Source organism: Stegodyphus dumicola, chromosome 10, assembly GCF_044657685.1.
Source record: "Stegodyphus dumicola isolate Sdum_Otavi_A_Nest chromosome 10, ASM4465768v1".
Lineage (NCBI taxonomy): Eukaryota > Metazoa > Arthropoda > Arachnida > Araneae > Eresidae > Stegodyphus > Stegodyphus dumicola.
In genome coordinates this window covers 158,568,771-158,592,746 of record NC_140777.1, presented here as the reverse complement: position 1 = coordinate 158,592,746, position 23,976 = coordinate 158,568,771, and the positions used below count along the sequence as shown (strand labels likewise).

General features: G+C 33.5%; 1 protein-coding gene across 7 annotated transcripts in view; it reads right to left on the bottom strand.

Annotated features, from left to right (window-relative positions):
* LOC118189894 (uncharacterized) overlaps window positions 1-23,976 on the bottom strand; it is a 170,721-nt gene that overhangs the window by 26,946 nt on the left and 119,799 nt on the right. For 2 of the 7 annotated variants that reach the window (XM_035360594.2, XM_035360598.2), the window contains exons 1-2: window positions 10,268-10,394; window positions 9,030-9,212 (exon numbers count right to left, since the gene is read on the bottom strand). In XM_035360594.2, coding sequence (XP_035216485.1) covers window positions 9,030-9,212; window positions 10,268-10,300 — 216 coding nt within the window. In that variant the 5' untranslated portion in view covers window positions 10,301-10,394. Of the gene's footprint in view, window positions 1-9,029; window positions 9,213-9,973; window positions 10,130-10,158; window positions 10,395-23,976 lie in introns of those variants that run through there. The other 5 variants (XM_085825748.1, XM_085825749.1, XM_035360593.2 and 2 more) reach the window with 4 other exon arrangements.

Sequence of the window (23,976 nt, the reverse complement as noted above, 5' to 3'; positions counted from 1 at the left end):
TACACTACATTTCATCACTGAACTAGAAATATTTTGTGGATGTTGAAAATACAGCAAAAGAGTTTTTAATTCTATTTGTCTTCTTTCTTGAATTCGTTCTTCTAAAGCATATAATAATTTCCAACTTACTTCAGTGTTTACATTTTTTAATTCATTTAACAGAAATTGAAATATACCTTCACTTGTAAGTAACTTGGCATCTTCAGCTATTAGACGAATTGGTCCCAAGATTTTATGAAGTTCTAACAGTTTAGGATATTGAGCTTCATTCCACATATAAGAAGAACCAATATCATTCAATGCTAAAACAACACATTCTTTTATTGCCAGAAATCTTCCAATCATGTCATCCATACTATTCCACCTTGTTCTGCAGTCAAGAATTTAATTACTTTCCTTTTTCGATATAATTTTGAAGAATGATATTCTTACTGGAGATTTTCTACAGAAATTAGTCATTAATTCGAACCTCAAAGCTACAAACTTTATGTGCATGCGTCAAATGCGCGTATGACCTCTACGGCTGCAAATATACGTGTGCGCATGTGCATAATACGTTTACGCTTGTGCGTTTAATGTATAACGGACGGTATAACCTAAGCTAAAATTATCTAATTCAGTTAATGTTGCAGATTGCGTTGTTCCTTAATCTTCAAATTGGATCCGGCTTATTATTTTTTGCACACAGAGCAATTTTATAAAAGTAAGCTTGAACTTTCAATTATGTCAAATAGAATTTCCGATATATATTTACTAATATATAAAGGATCTACAAAGCGAAAGTATGTTTCGAGGTGCATTAAACAAAAAGTGGAATTGCAGAAAAAATGGATAAAGGCATATCCTTTGTTTATCTAACCATTCCAAAATCTGTTTATCAATTTCACGCTGCTCTGCGGCAGAAGGGGGAACGCCACAGCGAGCGCAAAATGAATTGGAAGTTGGTTTGTCAGCACTATCCTTATCTTCAGGGCAGGTGTTTTTATTTTATTTGGCTTATAATTCCTTACTAAATGTAGTATTTCATCTCGATGTACTCCGTCTTTGATATGATTTAAATCAAATTCCTCGTCATTATAATTCGCTTCCGATAGCGAAGAAAGTGACCCAGATGTTATTGAAAACGAAAAAATTTCAATTGACAAATTAGTTGGTATTCTCGACACAGCAATTATAGGATTTGAACAGCGGAACTTTGTAACTGAAGAAATTATGTCTGTTTATAGAATTAAAGAGAAAGTATTATCACATAAAAAACGAAGCAACTTAAACAACTTACATTGAAAGAAATGTTTAATAAAGTAAACAAATAAATATTAAGCTTTTTTTTTTTTGTAAATTTTGATACCCTTTAGATCATAATTGTTCTTTATTTCATAAATTACGGTTTCATATTTTTAATTTTATAATTTTTGCATGCCATCTTACCAGATTTAAACTGATGATCAATAATCCAGAATCCCCGAAGTCCCGACCAGTCCAGATTAACGACTTTTGACTGTATAACACATCAGTAACTGCTAAGTGGATGGCATGTGACTAGCACTACTGATTAATTTTCGGCTACAGCCATTTCTCCTCTATGTTTATATAACATATCAGTAACTGCTAAGTGGATGGCATGTGACTAACACAACTGATTAACTATAGATGATGATTTGCAAATTTTTTCATAACAGCAGCACCAACATTTGTTGCTGCAACTATGTCAGTTTCTAGATTCAAATTAAAATTTTGCTGCCACTTGCATAGAATTAATAGCAAATCAAATAAGGGTAAACGTGCAGAATAGGCTACATCAACAAAGTTCAGAAGGCAGAGCTGTGTGACGTCCATAAATGGGTGGGACTAAGCTTGTGACGTCACAAAGTATTCTCGCATTTACACTACGCATACTTTCTATTTTCTCTTAAAAATACAGTAATAAATTGTTTATTATTGTAAATTAATATTAAATTCTTTACTTTAAATTTACATTTATAACATTTAAGCTTGGGGGTTACTGATAATAAGCATAATAAATTGTTTATATTTAAAATTACCATGATACAGTAAGCGAATTCTACCAATTATTAAAACGATAAACGTCGTAGTCTCTAATACTTACTTGTACAGCTTCAATATTTTCAAAGATTTTTATTAAAGCATTTATAGAAATGAAAAAAGATTTTGGTTGATCTTTGGATTATGGTAACTTAGCGATTTTTTGGTGAAAATTTGGCGACCAACTCTGCTACAGCAAACCTCTATTTTTTTTTTCGCCGCCATTTTGTCTTCACAAAGTAAAGACATGTTTCTTTTCTTTTTATTTACTGAACACTTTTTCCAACAATCTACTAGCCGAATTACACTTGTGCTAGAAATTTTATGTAACAAAACTGCTTAATCAATACAAATATTAACTGCAAAATTGGGAAAAAGTGCACAATCGCAAACTCCTTGCGCGTTTTTCAGAATAGCACATACACATAAACCATGTACACGACTTATTTTTACCTAAAAAAACATCCCAGAATTGCAAAAAATGGCAATTCTGGGTGTTGCGTGAAACAGTGTTGGGTTAATCTTTGGATTATGGTAACTTGGCAATTTTTGGCGACCAGCCCTGCTACACCAACCTGCTAGTTTGTTTTTGGACGCCATTTTGTTTTCACGAGAAAAAGGCATCTTTTTTTTTTTTTTTTTAAATCAACATTTTTTTTCAACAATCTGCTAACTGAATTACGCTTATGCTAGAACTTTCATGGAACAAAAGTGCTTAATCATGACGAAGATTAGGTGCGAAATTGGGAAAAAGTGCAGAATCGCCCACTGCTTGCCGCGTTTTTAAGAAGTGCACATGCACGGTATCATCCATGTACACATTGACCTATTTTCACTTAAAAAAAAAAATCCCAGAATTGCATAAAAATGGCATTGCGCACACTCTTGACTTTATCCATGTACACTGCTAAAGTCCCAGCTAGTAACCTTTATCGTCTTACCAAAATGTCGCCAAACTACCTGTTAAAATATTCCAAAGATTAGCCACAATATGTTACACATTGCACATAAATAAAGTTACATTACTGCTCGGCATCACACACAACCTCGTTTCACAACGATCAGTATTCGCTCGAAAAACATCAAAGAATTCCACGAACTCGGTGTCCATGTGCTCATCCATCTATTTTCACTTAAAAGAAAAATCAGAGAATTGGTTTTGCCCATGTGCACATCGATCTATTTTCACTTAAAAAAAAAAAACACCACAGAATTGCACAAACTTGGCATTGCGCACCACATGGGTTTTGCACATGTGCACATTGATCTATTTTCACTTAAAAAACACCACAGAATTGCACAAATTCGGCATTGCGTGCCACATTGGCTTTGCCCATGTGCACATCGATCTATTCTCACTTAAAAAAAATCAGAGAATTGCACAAACTCGGCACTGCGCACCACATTGGCTTTGCCCATCGATCTAATTTTACTTAAAAAATCAGACATTGAATACACTCTGCATTGCTCATATACTCAAAAATCTGCTTTCATTTAAAAAAATCAGAGAATTGCAGAAACTCGCGCGTAACCATCTCCATCGATTACAGTTGTCCGATTTACTCTTCGCAAACCAGGAGTTCTTTCGAACAGACCTTACATTCACCTCCAGTAACTCTACACATCCACTCAAAGCCGTCTATACAGTTTTTGCTCTACTAGTTTCATATCTGTTTCACAAATTGGGCACTTATACGATATTGCAATCAAACTTTTCTCCATTACACCACTCAATAATGCTCTTTTTACCTCTTCGCTCCAACTGATAAAAAAAATCAAGATTCAGATATTCATCCATTCTGCAGTAAGCACCGATACACTAATCAATAATCAAAACATTCTTTAAGAATTCTTTTCTGTATTTTCAGAAGTTACGGTTATAATTTTTAATTCATGCATTCAATATTTTCAATCGTTTGGTATTTTAATAATACATTTGTGAGAGATAATTCATTGCGTTAAATGCTAACACTATTACACAACACACAAAAGTAGATTTATAATTAAAAAAATCTCGCACAGAACGTTATAAACCTAACATTTCAACTCGGTTAAAATATAATTTTAGTTAAATACGAAGCTATAGCATACTTATAACTTGTTTTTAAGAAGAAGCGTAACCAATATTACGTCATAAAAAGGTGTGTCCAAACATACGAGAAGTAAATACAGCATCGACTGATGCAGCCTATTCTGCGATTTAGCTTCAAATAAGTTTTAAAATTATTTTTTACATAATAATATCAATTCTTTAAACCGGTTTTCTAATGTGACAAATTTTCTTTAAAAACCAATTTTTTAAAACCGGGTTTGAAATCCTGTCAAACCCTACTAAGTTAAGTATTACCTAACTAAAAAAAAAAAAAGAAAACTGAATATACTTTTTTCGGGGAATGTACACATCGACCTATTTTCACTTAAAAAATAACCCCAGAATTGCACAAAAATGGCACGGTGCACTCCCTTTATCTATGTACAAATCAACCTATTTTCATTTAAAAAATAAAAGAAAATGACAAAAATCCAATTGTTTTTACCCTTGTAAAAAGCACCAAACAAATAAGTGGACAATTCCGCACTCTACCAGGAATTCTAAAGATCTGTTGCTTTTAAAATTTTACTGGGGTAGAGTAGACTTTAAGGTACCCCTTGTATTATGGCAAAGTTGTTTGATTTATCGCCAAGTTGTTTAATTTGTGGTAGCCTGAGTAGTTGAATGTTATGGAAAACCTATTGTAACATAATCGGGTGCATGATTCTGGGAAATTTTGAATCATGGAAAGTTTTGTAAGCGTTTTTGTGGTGTGTGTTGGTTTGATTCTTTAGACGGTAGAATGGCCGAATGTAGTAAGATTAATTTGAAGTTTCTGTACGATTTGGAGCGAAAGGGGAAAAGAGCTTTAATTGACAATTGCATTATAAGTGTCCTGTACGTAGGAAGGATATGTGTCTAGTCGAACGTAAAAACCTTTTAGATGTATTTGAATGGGTTTGTAGGAAGAAAAGTTCATATGGTCATTATGTGAAGCATTTGATCAGAAAAAGTACCTGGTTTGAAAAAAGTCATTTGAGTACGATTGATATTTTGATTTTTACGTGGCTCTGGGTGTACGAAGCGAACTCGAAAATCATGGTAAGTGAATATTTGCTTTTGGTAGTGCTTAACCTTTTGAGGCCGGGGCTTTGGTAGCAGTAAAAGCTACCAAAGGACAGGGAATCTTGAACCGAATGCTTTTACCCCTTTAAGAAATCACCTCCTATTTGCAACATAGATTCTTGTGTGTATTTAATGGATTCTCAGAGGGGTGCATCTATGTTGCAAAAGGAAGACCCTTGAAAGAGATAAGTGGTTAAAACCCCAGGGACGTCAAATTTGACATTTCACCCCACTTTTCAGCCTGGAAAATGGGGGAAAAAGAGATAAGTGGTTAAAACCCCAGGGACCTCAAATTTGACATTTCACCCCACTTTTCAGCCTGGAAAATGGGGGAAAAAGACATGGCCACTAAAGTGGACAACCCCGTCTTCAAAAGGTTAAATGTATAACATGTTTTTCCTTTTTTTATGTTATTTTATTGAGATTATGTATTTTTTGTTTCCCTATATTGTAGAATTTGGTGCTCCTTTGACTTTTTAACTGAAAATATATCCATAGGCACATGAACAAAGTAAAGGGAATTTGTAAAGTTTGCACAATTCTGAGATTTTTTTAAAGTGAAAATAGGGCGATGTGTACATGGTACAAGTCAAAGGAGTGCGCAATGCCATTTTTGTGCAATTCGGGCGATTTTTTTTTTTTTTAAGTGAAAAAAAGTCGATGTGTACATGGATACCGAGTTTGTGCAATTGTTTGTCTTGTTATTTTGGCTTTGTGTAGCGGCGATTTTTGCCACCATGGGGTACCCTGAAGTGTTGAATTTTATGTGACTGTAGTATGGAAAAAGCTATACAGTCAAAAGTCGTTAATTCGGACACCCATAATTCGGAATAATCTATAATCCGGACCTCAAAACTAAAAACTTTCTGCGCATGCGCCGCGTTGGCACATGCGCATAGGCGTTTACGCGTGCGCGTAAGACCTTTTACGACTGCGTATATGAGTGTGCGCAAGTGCAGAATACGTTTTCGCGTGCGCGTTTTATGTATAATGGACGTATAAGCTAAAATTATCTATTTCAGTTAATGTTGATGATTGCGTTGTTCTTTAATTTTCGAATTGGATCCGGCTTATTATTTTTTGCACACTGTAAGAGCAATTTTATAAAAGTAAGCTTAAACTTTCGATTATATCAAATAGAATTTCCGATATATATTTGTTAATATGTAAAGGATCTAAAGCGAAAGTATGTTTTGAAATCCGAAATCTGTTTATCAATTTCACGCTGCTCGCCGCAGGGGGCGCGTAATGAACTGGAAGTTGATCTGTCAGCACTATCCTTATCTTCAGCACAGATGTTTTTATTTTATTTGGCTTATAATTCCTTACCAAATGTAGTATTTCATCTCGATATGATTTAAAACAAGTTCCTCGTCATTATAATTCGCTTCCGATAGCAAAGAAAGTGACAGAGGTTATTGAAAACGAAAAAATTTCGATTGACAAATTAGTCCGTGTTCTCGAACAGCAATTATAGGACTTGAACACCGGAACTTTGTAACTGAACAAGAAATTATGTCTGTTTAATAGAATTAAAGAGAAAGTATTATCACATGAAATGAAGCAAAACTTAAACAACTTACATTGAAAGAAATGTTTAATAAAGTAAACAAATAAATATTAAGCTTTTCTTTTTGCAAATTTTGATACCCTTTAGATCATAATTGTTCTTTATTTCATAAATTATGGTTTCATATTTTTAATTTTAGAATTTCTGCATGCCATCTTACGAGATTTAAACTGATGATCTATAATCCGGAAAAATCGATAATCCGGAATCGCCGAAGTCCCGACGAGTCCGGATTAACGACTTTTGACTGTATCAAATCAATAAACTAAAAAAAGGGGGGAATGTCAGCAGGAGTCCAACAGCATTTAAAAAAAAAAAAAAACTTGGTCCTCGTTTTAATCGTAGTAGTCAGTACACACAGGTTTTGGTGTCTTCATTACAAGCAGCAAACATGACATTTATGATGTAACAAGACATTTATGATGTATAAATGTACACTACTTGGGTGTACTAGGATTTTACATAAAATTCTTGCAAGATATTGAAATTGAAATTATTTCAAATTAATTAAATTTGTTTTCGGTTAACATTTATACAGCAAAATTCACTGAGAGGTGGCAATTGTGCATGATTCGTATTTATTATTCCAAACATAACCTTTAAATACTTACAAAAGAAAATTTATCATTGGCTCATAGCAGACACATCTTAAAAATAATTTTTGGTACTTATATTTATTTTCCAACCAGCCAAGTAAAGCGATTTAGCATCAATTATGGACGACCATGGGCTCTACTCTTATATGCGCCCTAAGATCACCAAATGTGGTGATACGTGTTCTGTGCTGGTTTTTAGCGTACCGTACTATGGAATGGTTTGGTGGACGATGTTGTTTGTATGGCAACCCTTTTGACGTTGAAACTTAGAGACATGGTGGCAAGATTTCAGTTGCGTATTTTAGATTGTATGCAAAGTAAATTTAGTATTAAAAGGTACGATGTTGGAGCTGTTAACGAGTCTTTTGTTCACGGGTTTATTTATGCAGATAAAAGTGCATTTTTGGAATTTCTGTGGGAGTCAGGACTTTTAAAACGGAGTATGGCATGTCTGAAATGCGGAGCTGATATCAGAACTCGGACAAAGAATGGTGTTTCTGATAGACTTTTGTGGGTTTGCAGTTAAATGGTTGCTGGTAAAGTATATGGCTGTCAGCGGAGATTAAGATTTGGATCGCAGTTTTCGTGTAGTAAGTTAACTTTGGAGGAAGTTTTTATCGTTACTCTCGAACACAGAAAGACATGTGATATAGCAAAATAGTGGCACTTTTGTTGACAGACGTTGTGTGACTGGCGAAATTTTATTCACATATGTATTACGGTAAGTGCATTTTATTTTATAGTTTTTATTTTGTAGAATGTTATGTTCATTTTTTTTTTTTTTTTTACTATGAATTTCTGTTATTTGAATTGTTTGCAATTTATTTCAGGTTATTTTGTTGATCTGTGCACAATGCCTAGATTGTGCAATTCGTAGATTTTTTTAAAGTTTAAACAGAATGCTGTGTACATGGTATTCTTTGAAATTTATTAAAAGCACGGTGTGTGTAGTTCGTAGATTCTTTCGCTGCCTAGATTGTGCAATTCGTAGATTTTTTTTAATTAACACATATCACTGTGTACATGCATTTTTGTTAAATATTTTTGGTTAGAAACTTTACGTTTTTATATCTAAATTTTTTGTTTTTATTTCGGATTTGTAGCTTAAATTGTGTGTTCAAAACGTGGGTTTTGCATATGAGAAAACAGCTTTTTTGAAGACATTTTAGGCTTAAAGTTTGAAACGTAGACAAAAAATTTAGATAGTAATATGGTACTGTGGAGTTGGCGAGAAATTTAGCACCCAAGGGTGCATATAACAGTAGTCCCCGACAATATAGTTATGACAAGCAACCGCTACCAAAATTTCTGCCATCAGTCCACGGGATAATACATGAGTATCTAATCTTTAAACCTTGATGATCCTGAATTACATATTTAATATTACAAGGTGAAAATACCAAAACAGTATAAATCTAGGCATTTTAATATTTACCTTAATACATGATTAGTCAAAATTTTCTTTTTTTCACAACCTGAACACAGAATATTCCAGTTTTAATTTTATAAAGCAGTTAAAATTTGTGCTACTTAATTATGAGTTAGAAAAACATAGCAAATAATCAAGTTTCACCATTCAATAAAGGGAGCACAAGGATGATTGCATTTTCAGTTTTAACAACAATGATGAAACTGAATATTAATTGAATTTAAATTCACATACCTGAAATACAGCTGTGTCCGCTAATGTCCACTTTGCTGCATTTTTGTGACTCCATCTAATGCTGAAATAGCGTTTATCACGATCAATCCATTTCAATAAGTCTCCATACCTCTCATCATTCAAAGCAGGTAGAAGGAAATCCTCTATGAGTCTCCTTCCTATTCGAGTCATTCCTTTATAAACCTGGGGAAGGGATTAAAAAAAACTTTAAATTATAATTCAAGTAGGCATTTTGTTTTCACTATACCCACTATTTTGTTACAAAATAAGAAAATTTCAGTTAGTTATTAAATAAAAATTTCCACAAATAATAAAAAATACTAGCATTCTATATGTTTGTAAATCATGTTTAGTAACACTAATTCCATCTGTTAATAAAAACCAGAAAACTCATTTTTAGTATTGAAATAATATGCAGAAAGTTTAGTAGCTTAAACACACAATATATTTATAAAATAAGTATGCAGGCCTAAGTTCTGAAATGATTCTGTTTTGTATTATACACATTTAAACATAACTAATCAATCAAATAATCTTATAACCTATCAGAATTATCTTATTTATAGCTTAAGTTTGGCATTTTTTAGGATTCCTTAGTCACCGATTTGTTGAAAACAATACTCTACTAACATTTTAAGATACTGAAGTTTTCTTGTTTTAAATGCCATGCTTTTAAAAAATGCATAACCGCAATTCACAATGTTAAATATATGTTATTAAAAAAAATCAATCAAATTTACCATGTACAAAATAAAAATTCATGTACATGATTTGTAACAAAAAGCTGTTACTGTGCGCGCGAAGTATGAAATACAACAACAATGAAAAATAGCACATTCAAATTCAGCAGTGTAATATATATAAAAAAAATAACATATACAAAATCAAATCTTATTCTTAAAATAACTTTAAAAATTTACAATTTTAATATAAACAGAAAATACCTCTGTTAAACCTAAAGCATGCGAGCACCACGTGGTGAAAGGGCGTCAACGTGCATTATTGATCACAGTTGTTTTTGTATACTTAGCGCGCGATTACAAAAACGAACTCATTGTCTGGCTTGCATGCATGCCGGCTTCAGCATACAGTCGTTATTCATTTGCAGAGAAAAATCTGAATTTCTTACCTAAAATTTCCAAGATTTGGGTTTCCACTTACAGAGCAAAGTCGTTTAAAATAAGTCGAAGAAAAAGATGAGCCACTAAATTTCAGAGATAACAGATATGAATGCGTACTTTGAGCTGACCTTCGAAGCTTCCAGTTTCCATTCTCTCCCTTTCACAAACAACGTTCTTTTCCTCTGAATTTGTCACGTGACAGTAATGTGCTTTCTCCCGCCCCACGACATCTACATCTATTGGAGACCGATAACGGAACAGAAACTATTGCGCCGCAGTGTCAACATTTACGAATTTGCTGCCAAATTTGGCGATGTAGCGTCCAATTCGACTTTAGTTGAATGAAAGTATTCGAAGCAAACTAAAACTACGAAATTAACACATTTGTTACGCAATTCCTTAGAGATGTTAATATCATTTATATTATATTTTTGTACTGTGTTTATCAAACATTTCTATGACGATATATTTAGATATCAAGTTATATGGAAAAGTACGCAGAAAATTTTAATTGTAATTCAGGCTAATAATAAATCAAATATTGGGTATTTTTGGCATTTCGGCTTGAATACTCGTTTTTAGACTCCGCCCGTGAGCACCCATGATCGAGTCGGATTAATATCAACAAAATAAGATGGATCTATCAACGCATAATCGCCACTATCTGTAATGAGATAGTTATGTTTTATTTGAGAGAAATAACATTAGTTCGTTAGCATAATTGCTCATGAAACTGGCAATACATAAATATTTTATAAATAAAAATCGCATTTAATAAAATTTAAAAAAAATTAAAAAGGGTGCATTTATTTCTAAGAATAGCAAGTGTATTAAAATTTTACTCTCATTTTTAATAAATAAAATACATTACTCTCTAAGACTACCATCCACGATTCCAGTTGATTTTGATCTTTTGTGAAGGTGGTAAAATGAACGCTTGGAGATTTGACTGATCATCAGATATGTTACGTGCCAGTAAGTTCTACGCGGGCTCGGACATTATCCCTGTGCACCAACCACACCGGACGCAGTGCAGAGTTATTATCTATCTCCTCACCAGAGGGACACCACCCCTTCAGGTGGGCCAACCGCCTGGCACAGAGTTATTATCTCTCTTCTCACTGGGCACTAATCTTCGCCGCAGGCCAGCCGTATAAAACGACTTTCCTTTGGGGTTCTGGAACCGTCAAGCTCATGAATTTTATACCCCCGCGGCCGAGACTGCCTAGGTACAGATCCTAGACAGTACCTTCACAGAGCTCTGTGCGTCGGACGCACCTTGATTTTGGGACCCGAAGACAGAAAAAAGTAAATAATTATTTAATTGACAGACTAATTTTTATTAACGGGCTGTTTACAATTTAATAGGTAAAATATCACGTAAAGTAATTGAAATCAACATTTATTCAATATACAGCTCTTCATCACTATCAGAACTCCTATCCAATAGCTTGACCTCCTCTGCGTTTCCCCTAAAGTAAACGATAGCATAAGATACAGCTTCCCCAAACGCATTATATCAGTTCTCTGTATAAACAGCCTTGTCCGTCCTAAAAGAATTCTTGTGTAGTTCCTTTACTTTAAGATAGAGGTGACTCAGTATACTCAGATGGGAAGCTTCTTTGTTAGGAACTAGAAACGATATCATTTTAAACTTTCACACTTCTTTGTTCGTTAATGAACAGAAGGAGAATGAATTGTGAATTTGAAAGGGAATTTCAGACTTTTGGCTTTTTAAAAGAAACAGGTGAGCAAAGGCATTGGTATTCTAAGGGTTAACATGAATGCCACGTATACATCTTCAGCAATCATTTACGGCGCCACCGTTGTATAAGACGCACCTAATTTTTAGACACGAAACCTTTAAAGAAAATATGCCTCTTATACACCAGTAAATAAGGTACATCTTGTAAAAAATGAAATCAATTTAAATCATAAAATTAATCCTCCCCCCCAAAAAAACCGAAAGCTGTCAGTTATAAAATTTTAATTTGTGAAATCAACGCTTTTAATTATTCTTTATATACCTTTGGTATGAGTAACGATTTCTTAATTTTAATAAAGCTTAACTATTATTTAAAATATGCTTATTTTTATTTACAAATTTTTTGAAATCAAAATGATACTGAAATTTTTTATTAGATAAAAAATTATGTTTGTTACGGAATTTTTATTTACCGTCCTCCGTGTCATATAATGGCTCCCATATGTTTTCAGGCCCTTGTGCTTTTCAGTTTTATTTGCAGATATCAGTTACTAAGTATTAATGAAGTAACTTTGTTTTTCTTTCACGTAAACCAGTGTTTCCCAACCTTTTTTCCCTGGCGAACCAAAAGAAAGGTCCGAAAAAATTTGACGAACCCCCTATGTAGTCGTTAATGACCGGAGAAAAAAAAAAAAAAAAAAAAAAATATTTTTCACATTGCAGAATAATTGATTATATTAATCGTAAAACATTTAAATAAAACATTAATAAGACAAAAACGATGGCTATAAAAGTTGAAAACAAGATAAATATAACAAACTGGTTCTTATGTTTTACATTTGGAAAAACACTTGATGGGATATTTGTGGCTGTTTGATAGAACAAAGCAATTCAAAGTTAGGCTCAATATCTGACAATTTCAGACTTAGATCAGGTTCTGCATTTAACCTGTTTCTGTATTTATCTTTCAGATAAGTATATGTTGAAAATCCTTTCTCGCATAGATATGTTGTGCAAAATGGTAATAGAACTTCAATGGCTTTTTTTGACAGAACAGGATATTCATTTTGTATACTGAGCCAGAAGTCAATTAAAGATTGATCTTTAAAAATTGCTGCTAGAGAACTGTCACAAGATAACTCTATGAGTTTTTCTTTTTCCAGTATATTTAAAGAGGTTTCTGAACTTACATTTCCTTGAAATGGATTACGTATCTAGTTGTTTGAGATGGATATATTGCATCTGTTGGGAAAATAGTCATCGAAAGTTAATCGCAGATAGTTCAGAAGTTCACATATACTCCTTTTAATGTTTTCGTCAAGTTTAATTGAATTTTCTGATAAAAAAGTGCTGACAGAATCGAAACATCCATACTCATTCATCTGCAGGCATTGAATCCAAAAATTGATCTTTTTCAACATAGTTTCAATTCTATCATGTACACTGAAAATGGTGACACCCTCGCCTTGTAAAGACATACTTAATTCATTCAGTTTACAAAAAATGTCAGCTAAATAAGCAAGCTTTTGCAGCCAAAGAATATCGGATATACAAGAAGACAAATGAAATCCGGATGATCAATAAAAAATGCTTGAACTTCAGACTTCAATTCAAACAAACGCGTCAAAACTTTACCACGGGAAAGCCATCTAACTTCTGTGTGAAGTAGTAAAGAAACGTAGAAACTTCCAAAATCCCCACAAAGCGTACGGAATAGACGGCAATTTGTAGCACGCGATTTTATAAAGTTCACAATTTTCACATCATCACTTAAAGTAATAGATAACTCTGCAGGAATAGGCTTACATACTTAAAGGTTCTCTATGAATACAACAATGAGTCCATTGAATTTTTTCGTTGATATTCTTCACCCGTGCCACAAACCCAGAAAATTTTCCTGTCATTGATTTTGCACCATCTGTATATCCACACAATAAGACCAGCTTATTCTATTCTTTTCAAAATACCCATTGATCATATCGAAAATCGCTTCTCCAGTTGTGTAGGTTTTCAAAGGTTTTGCAAATAGTACATCTTCTTGAACAATATTCGTAAAAGGATATCTAACGTAGACAAGCAAGACTGCGGCATTTGTTACATTCGTCGATTCGTCAAGTTGAATTGCAAAATAATTCAATTTTATTCTTTTTAGAAGTTCGTTCTCCACATAATTAGCCAAGTCATTAATTCTACGAGACACCGTGTTGTTTGATAAGGGAACTAGCTCAATTTTCTTTGCTGCCTTTTCCCCAAGCATACATTTGGCGATATCTTTCGCACATGGTCCAATTAAATTTTTTGCTATTGTATGCGCTTGTCCAGATCTTGCAATTCTATAACTTACTCGAAATGATGCTTCAAGGGCCATTTTACTATCTTCGTTTGAAGTCAAGAAAGAAGAAAGGCTACACTTTTTGATATCTTCTAATTTTCTTTTGAAATATTCAAGAGGTTTATCTTAGTGTGTCGGATGTTTTGTTTCAATATGTCTACGAAGAAGTGATGGTTTTAAATTGCTGTTGGCAAGAATTTCGTTACATATAACACAAAACGGTTTAGGTTCCAACTCATCCCCAGTAAAATGAAAACCCAATTGTAGATAGTCGCTGATATATTTTCGCTTTTTCTCTTTTCTATCATCATTTCCTTTGTTTTTCGTCTGGTGAAACGGTACCTCACTGCAGCTTTCAGTACTATCATCTCGATTATCATGTCTCATTTCTAAACGCCCCGTTTTTAACCATCGATCCATAATAAAAATAAGCTATAATAATAATAATTAAATTAATAATTATTAAATCATTTACACGAGAACTTGACAGTCACAGTATCACTATCACTCAAGCTTTACAAGTGCTAAGCCTATGTATGAACGTCGACAGACAGATAGACAGACAAAATAGATAGTTAATACAACACTACTCTCCCAGTTCCCGGTTGTGAACAAGTATCTAATTCTAAAATCTGTAGTAGACTGCCTTAATTTGATATTCATTTCCAATTGTATTGTTAAAAAAAATATTACATAGAAGGGAAAACTGCTGCAATGATTTTAAATATAAAGCAGAACATGATACTAATCACATTGATAAAATGTTTTAAATATAGATAAATGTTTGTAATAATAAGAGAATAGTATTTTATTACTTGAATAAGAGGAATAAATTATAATGTATAAAATTGTTGATATAATTTGATATTGATGAAGTAATTTTGAAAAACAAATAAGGAAAAAAGAAATGAAAATATTGAAATTTATAACAGATTTCTTAACAAACAGGCAGAGAACAGTCTGTTTTACACTGTGTTGTGTTCTTTAAATTTTGTGTTTTTTTTTTTTTTTTTTTTTTTTTTGTTTTGTTTTTTGATTTTAATGGCGTTTTAAAAAATCCGCCATTACTATTATATTTTCGCGAACCCACTCTGCAAACACTGCGAACCACCGGTTGAGAATCACTGACGTAAACCATTGATAATCTTTTTTAAAACCTGTTTGTTATGGAAAAAAGTTATTCGATTGGTTTAACAAAAATTATTCAAAATGTTCTGAAAATGAACTTACATAAGTATCAGGACACTGAACATTACATTTAACAAAAACATGAAAATAACGGGATATCCGATACTTCATTAGGAATCTTTTACCTAAAACCATATTTTTCATGCGCTTTGACATGGATTTAACTTATTTCTTCAAGTAAGAATGTTCCATTCTTTAGTAAGAATTGCTTTTAACAGAGCTTCCATAGAAATGTCATGTTTACTTATTCTTTCCTCCAACACTCCAAACATGTTCGATAGGATTTACGTATGCAGAATACGGAGGAGTTTGGATAACTTTAGGGCAGTTGTATAATAACCACGAGCGAACATGCAAGCCTGCATGTTTAAGCGAATATTTAGGGCTGTATATTTAGAATCGTTATCTTGATAGGAATTGAATGTATTTTACATATTGAGTTTTATTGCAGATGCTTTTAGGTTTTCATTAAGAATATTTATATATTTATACTGATCCATGTTATTTTCTGTAAAAAGTAAATTTTCCAGCTCAGAATAATCGAAACACACCCAAACCACTATGCTTCAACCTTCGTGCTTAACGGAAGGCAATAGATTTTTCAGCTTCATTTCTTCATTTGACTTTCGCCTCACAACAGTTCTTCCATACCCAAATATAATAAACTAGAAAGCATGGCGGTCATACGAAATGACCCCGCTGTTCTAGATATTATAAATTGTAATTAAAATGATTTGTGCAAAGGTGTCTGCTAATTTAAACTGAATTACTCAGGGCAGGCGCGAGGACGCCCCTTTGCTTACTGCCCCACGGGGTTTGCCCCTTCTACTTGCTTAATTACTTAAAGTAGAGTGCAATGAAGGAAACCACTGGCGGTACATTTCTTAAGAGCCCACCGCTAGCTCAATCAATAAAGGTGATTTAAATAATGAAATGTTAATTCACATGTCAAAGATCTCTTTGCACACAACATTTCTTGTTTAGAGCTTTCCATCATTTTTAAGCTTCCTTGCAGAAGACCATCAATTATTTTTAATTTTACGTCCGTTCTTTCACAAATTCTTCAACAGGCAACATAAATTCAGAAGTCAAACAACAAAAATTAGCGTTATATTTTCAAAATTTTCGCAGGACTAGTTTCGATGGTTTTACCGAACCACCATCCTCAGCTGCAAAACCGCAAATGATTACTTCTGAATTAGTATTTATTCGGCGTGTTATTGTGTCTTAATTAGGCAACATAAAAATGACTGTGTCCAAATGCAGGCTCAGGTAAAAAAAATGCCAACACGCTTAAGCTTTTGGCCCTGAGACTTATGGATGGTCATAGAAAAGGCAAGTTTTACAGGAAATTGTCTACGTCTCAACTGAAACGGCAACCGTGTGCCGTGGCAACTTCACCCTAATGGCTAGTACAGTTACGCAAGCAACCAATAAACTATCGGCGACAAACAGACACTTAAGCCGCATATATATGTGGGGTGAAGTAACATTATCTCCTCCGAAACGGCTGGCTCCTGGGCTTAGCGAAGCACACCGTTGGATTCCGCAGATCCGTGGCACGCCATTTTGACCATTCGCGTCTTTTTGGGACTTTAATTAGCCGGGATATTAATTAAAAACTAATTTTTCCTACATTTTTCACTTCTTTTCTTGGGTTTTCCCTATTACAGGGATTTGGCTACGTGCCAAATTATTTCTTCTCGAATATCTACGGAACGGCGCCGAGTTGAAATTCGAGACGCGTGTCCTCGGATTCCAAAAAATTCTGCGAATCCATCGATACCGTTCTCATAATAACGGAATAAAATAACGGGTTTCCCGTTCTTAAAAACTGAGCAAGGGCCAAGAAGGACAATCGGTAAAGTTTCTGTCTAGCATGTGCTTTGATGACACTTGCTTAAGAGTCCAGTGAAATCGCTCAGCTAGTCCATGGGGGATGTAGAGAAGTTCGAAAATGGCGAATTGCTAAAAATCTTGTTGAGTGAAGAAATTAAATCATACTCAAATTGTCGTCCTCAGGAAACGATTGTGCTACGAGTGTCTCGAAAAATTTTCGACTTCTGACAGTTTTCCACGACCGTGTCCAATTCGATATATCTTTAAATATTCCACGCCACACAAATCATTCTTAAATAAATTTACGGGAGGCTTTAATAATTGTATGGGATAAACAATGGAGGTCTCCCAGCGATAATGAAATAAGGCAATTCAATAAACAATTAGAAAGTAAATAAGAGTTCAAAAATCCAGCTGCTGTAAAACCGCCATACCTTTATCATCTTTAAAATCGTGAATAATTAAAAATTTCGATCAGAAATTGTGATTAATTTGTGGCTCTTTCCATGTACACTTCAGATAAGGGACTGTTAATATGCTAAACAAGTAATAATTTCCAAATGTAGACAATAACTCATGCGATGCATTTTTGTTTAAAACAAAGAAATATGGCAAGAAACACCGTCTTTCAAAAGATTTCAACAAAACTTTCGAGTGTCCAAATTATTATGTAAATTAATAATTAACATTTCTGGAATAAATTATTCTATTGCAAAGAATATTTTGGTGATATTTATTTTGCAACAAGCAAGTCTGAAAACAGAAAAGATAAAATAAAAATATGTTAGGAAAAAATTTAGAGTATAAGTTTCAACATGTATCAAATAAGATCTATACAAATAAATTTCAAAAATACAAATATTCGAAAATAAAAGTGTGACACTGTAAATCATTTAAAAATTTCTCTTCAAAAATGAAAATTTAATTCATTCTATTTAATTCCAAAGAAAAATTTTGTTGTTTTTAATGTGGTTTTAAAGGTTTAAAGGCTTCCACAGGATCTTTTGTAGAGAATTAAAACAAGGAAGTTTGAAATTTTTTAGAATCGCGGCATAACTTTCTATAAACTGGATCAGATATTTTCGGTAGAACTTTGTTAGTTGATCTTATACATATTATGGAAAATTTTATATGCGGGATTTTTAGAAATTTTATAGAATATTTGTACAAATCTCTATAGGGTCTCTATACATAATTCTAGAGAAGCTATATCTAAAATTTCATAGAATTCTGTAGGAGATCTGTGATTCAGTTTATTGAAAATTCGGCCATAATTCTAAATGGCTGTGAAGAAATTAAGTCCCTTTGTAGAATTCTGCAAAACATTTTCGTAAGATACAGGCTATAATTCTAAAATGGCTGTGAAGAAACTGAGTTCTTTTGTAGAATTCTGTAAGATATTTTCGTAAATATCCGTGTTAATTTTCATTCGCGGTAAAATCTTAAATCTCTGTTATTAAATGAAGAATATTCTATATGTATATTTATTTATTACAAACGCCCAGAACACTGGCTATGACTCCATCAGATCTTTAGCCTTCCAATATTTCTGTACTTTACAGTTTAAAAACTCAAATGCAGTGTACAAGTCAAGATGAGTTGTAGAGACGTTAGGTATTTTTGGAAGCAGGAGACTTGAAAGATGAGCAACGTCTTCACCGAGAATCGAACCGCGGACCTCTGGAATACGCGCCCAGCGTGCAGACCACCACACCACGAAGGCATGCTAGGAAGGCTGGAGAAATACCTTATATACTCGCCCTTTTAAAGGGCGATTGGGCGACCAACGCCAAATCCTGGGTGCGGAGAAACATTATCCAACACCCTTTTAGTTCGGGCGCCACTGTAGAGAAATTACATTTTTGGGAAGCAGGAAAGATGAAAAATGAGTAACGTCTTCGCGGAGAATCGAATTGCGGATCTCTGGAATGCGCGCCCAGTGTGCAGACCACTACGAAGGCACTGCTTGGAAGGCGGGAGAAATACCTTATATAGTAGTATCAAAAATTTTATGTTGTCCACACAGAGAACATAAAGGAGAGCCACAAAGTCGTATGTTCCTCGCGTTGGTTAAAAAACGGTGGCATCTAGAACCATCAAATTTTGAGCATACAGACCTCCATCTGAACATGTGCCCATCAAACCCAAATTCTGAATTTTTTTATTTCACATTTTGTACGAATTTAATGAATTTTTAGCCCACAGGGTCGTTAGCTCAGAAGGACTATGATTCTCGAAACGGCATTTTGCGTCGAATCACGATAAACGACTGTATCACTTTTTAGATTATTGCCATCAAAAACTATTTTCCTGCGTTAGATTTAAAAAAATTAATAATGAAGAATCTGCATGAATGTACTATGTATGTTTCTCGCACTGTGAAAAACTAACGATACCTAGAACCATCAAATTTTGAATAACGTAGTCCTCCATCTGAATATGGGCACGTGGAAGTCCGAATCATGACTTTCGAATTTATTTTATTATCTATTTCAGATTTTTTAAACTTTTAAATAATTTTTGATTAAGAAACTCAACGATTTCAAAGCGAGCAATGGCAACGCACTGTACAGAAAAAAAATATCTTTATCTCCAGCGTGCGATACTGTCTATGGGAAATTCTAAAGATCGGCTGTTTTTAAATATTTTTAGCCTAAAGGGGTGTTAGCTTAGATGCTCTCAAAACGTGTGTGTATGTGCAAATTAAAAAAACGCCCTTTTGGGCGTAATATAAAATCTGAAATCGGCAGTGGGTCAGATAGATTAACAAACTAAGAGATTTAAAAATAATAAATGCGCATCTTCATCTGTATTATTAGTAATTACTGGTTGGACGCATGAAATTACATTAGCTGAACTCATAAAAATCTTTACATATTTTTCTTTTTTATAGTAACTATTTTAGGCAGCTACTAAAGTATAAATAAAGCATTTTCACAAATGGAAGTAACACGAATGTACTTCTACCGTTAGATAATATACACGGAAATAATGACAGAGCAAATTCTGAATAAGAATAACCCTGAAAAGGAAGTGCTCTGCCGATTTTGGTAGAAAAATGTTTAATGGAAAATCGTAAATAAACCAGATTTTAAGTTAGAATAATATGCCAAAATTATAAAACACTAGAAATATACAAAGGCGAATTATTCGTTATCCTGTGTATTGGCGAAGAAAAGAAATTAGCAATTCTGAAATTTTTTTAATTTTCATCCAAAAAAAGAGATTCTTAATTACAGTTTTAACTGGAACTTCTCTATTAAATATTTAGAATTTCTAGGATCCATCAGAAATAATCTTGGGATAAGCAGTTTTCTCGAATTTTTTTTTTCAGTCCAAAGGGGCAATTTGCCCAGAAGGACTATTAATTTCGTTTTGGCATTTTGAGTTGATTCACTTTCTGCCTTGTTCCACTTTTCAAATTGTTGCCACCAAATATTATCGCCCTGTATTATATTTAAAGAAATTAAACAATGAAGAATCTGCCTAAATGTATGTATGTTTCTCGCATTGTTATAAAACAACGGTAACTAGAGCCATCTAACTTTGAATAACGTAATCTTTCATCGAATATGGGCATCTGGTAGCCCTAATTTGGAATTTGTTTTATTATCGATTTCATGTTTTGTAAAACTTTAACGAATTTTTGATTAATAAACTTAGGGATTTCAAAGGGAGCAATGGCAACGTTGTATAGAAAAAACATTTTTATCTCCAGCGCGCGAGACTGTGTATCCGAAATTCTGAAAACATGCTCATTTTAAAATTATTTTACGAGATTGCTGTTGAACTGCATTTTATGGTTTAAGTACGAAGAACATGACATTTAATAAATAAAGGCAACACACAAAACGTTAAAAAACCAACCCTTTAGACGTTAGATTTAAAATCTGAAACCTGTCAGGTTTTTTTTTTTTTTTTTTTTTTTTTTTTTTTTTTTTTTTTGTGCTTATTTTTAATTGACTGAATGACGTTATTCAAAAGTTTAAGCAGGGCTTAGAATCATATCATGAGTACCGCCTGTTTCCATGCATACAGTATTTAAAAAAATTTATGTACTATTTAGTTAGAGGGTTATAGAAAGTACAAAGGGCTGGATGTAGCTTGTGTTTCCTAAAGGCAGCGCAGCGGTAGTATTTAATACAGTGAATCTTTTAGCAGTAATTCAGCCGAATTTTTATGTCAAACAAGATGAAACCTACCTTATCTAGGATATCTTACAACCAAGGACGCTTTCTATACATTACGTACGTTTTAAACTGAAAGCCAGATTAAAAATTGCTAGTTCAGGGTTACTTCTTTCATCAGACACCATTTCCATCAATATGTTTTGTAATGTTCACGATAAAAAGAATCTTTACTGCAACTGTCTCTGCAGGAGAATGATTAAAGCAATTATTTTTTCAACTAATATACTGTACAGATAATCAAAAAGATTAACGAAGAAATTGAAGAATTTAGATGAGTTAGAAAGAAGAATTAAAAAATAAATAAATACAAAAAACGGCCCTTTTAAAGTTTAATATGATTTATTATCGATAGAGATAGTCCAGATAGAATAGAGAAACATTTTACTGAATGCTAGAGGAATAGACATTTAGACTAACATCGGAACGTTACATATCTTCCACTTATTTGAAAAGGAATATATATATATATATATATATATAATGTAATTCTATAAAATATTTAATGTTTTTAATTAGATATAACATGAGTTAAATGCATTTTTATTTAAATCAATCAGATAAAAAATAGTGAGTGAGTGAGTGAGTGAGCGCCACCAAGGAAGACCACTGACCTGGCCTTAGCCTCACAGTGTGTTATCTTCCTGGCAGAAACCATCTACTCTCTGCTCCATCCTGCTCCGGGAACGCAGCCGAATAGACGGCTAAGAGCCTCATAAAGTCTACATATAAGCTTGGATGTTGTTGTACGGGGAAAGAGTATCCTGTTAGGAACTACTTAAAATTAAGCAAAGAAGCAATCAAAAGACCGTTAAGAATCGCTGTTAGAATAGACAGAAACTTGTGTTAGATAAAGTAAAGATAGAAGGACTTTGCCTGAAAAATTAACTGCCGTGGATTTTCTGGACTTGCTAAATGTCTACATGCGGGTGCTTATCGTGACACAACCGTCATATCTTTATGGGGCTTCTGTGAAATCGTTGGTCCTGCATGGAGGAAAGTTGTAACCTATTAAATTATTGCACATAGTAAACTTAAAAAAAATAAATAAATAAATAAAAAATAAAAAAATAATAAAGAGAGAGATTAAAAGATGATTAAAAAAATCCTAGCGCCCAAACATAATTTAACGCAGTTTACTTTCCATGTGCCTGACTCTTATGTAAGAACATTTAAAAGATTGTGTACCTGTTATCACTAAGATAACAAATTCCTGCATAATTTAGTTCTTTGCACATACTTAAACTGTAGTTGTTTTACAAATTGAACCATTCACCTACATTTTCTTTCGTAGTACTTGCAGACAGGATAATACATACATAAGTACAAAACTGAATATTAAAGTGAAAAACTAACATGATACTGAGTACAGAAATACAGAAAGCTGATCCCTAATGCCTGCATACATAACACTTAAAAATGCATACATAATACATGAAAACTAAAAATAAAACTGATAAGCATAATACATAAAACTGATCATTAAGTACTGCTATGTAGTCTAAATCCTAGCCAAGTACGAACTGACCTTCATAGTACATGCTGAGAAGGAATAAATACAGACTTGAGTACTTTAAAGTGAACATAAACAGAAAAGTACAGCACCATACTAAGTAAAACTGATATCTGATTCCAAACACTTGAATACATAAGCAGTGCAAAACATGCACATAATTTATACAAAACATAATTAAGCACGTAATGCTGATCACTAGGGAAGAGATTCAAACATGCAATTGATCACATAAATACAGATATTTCTTCCCTAAAATTTGCATAAAAAGTTGAAGATTTATTAAAATTAAGAAGGCAAAAATGCCATACCAATAATAATATCATTCATAAACTTGAGGTGATAACATAAGTTGACCTTGCCCTTCTTGAACCTATTTATCACAAACTTGTAATTTAAATACACGATTAGTAAGTGTAGGAAAAACTCATTGCTGTTGAAGATTTTACTGGCACGATCTGGTCTTGCGAGTCCTAGACCTGTACATTAATTGCAAAAGTAAACATTATAAAGAATATAGGCAGGTTGTTGCCATAGTCCTAATTATCTAAGTTAGTCTTGGGTTGAGAGGTTCGAGGTGTGTGCCCAGATTGATTTAGTGTGATTTATACATTTTATGATTCAGAGCGCTAAGCACTTGATTATTTCTATTTGGGGACACTTATCGTCGTATTAGAGAATACTTTCTCTGACAATGGCTGATTACCGCTTGTAGCTTTTTATTTGCTGTTTTGTTTGTTCTCATATTTGCCGCCCATTGTGGCCAGTAAGCTTGACTTGGCTTTCTTATATGGTACTGTGCCGTGTTTGTGCAGTGGAAGACGTAGTGGTCTGGATCCCCCACCTCTCCACATTGACATCTTTCTGTGTCACTCAGGCTGAATCTATGCAGATTGGTCAGGAATGGGCCATGACCTGTATAAAACTGTGTCTGACTACCACTATTGCAGTTTAACTCTAGCGTTGTTTTGGGGAAGAACATATACGTTCTCCTTCCTGTATCTGCTGTGTCCCATCTGGCTTGCCATCTGTCTATCAGTTGTTTTAGAGTGATCTTTTTGA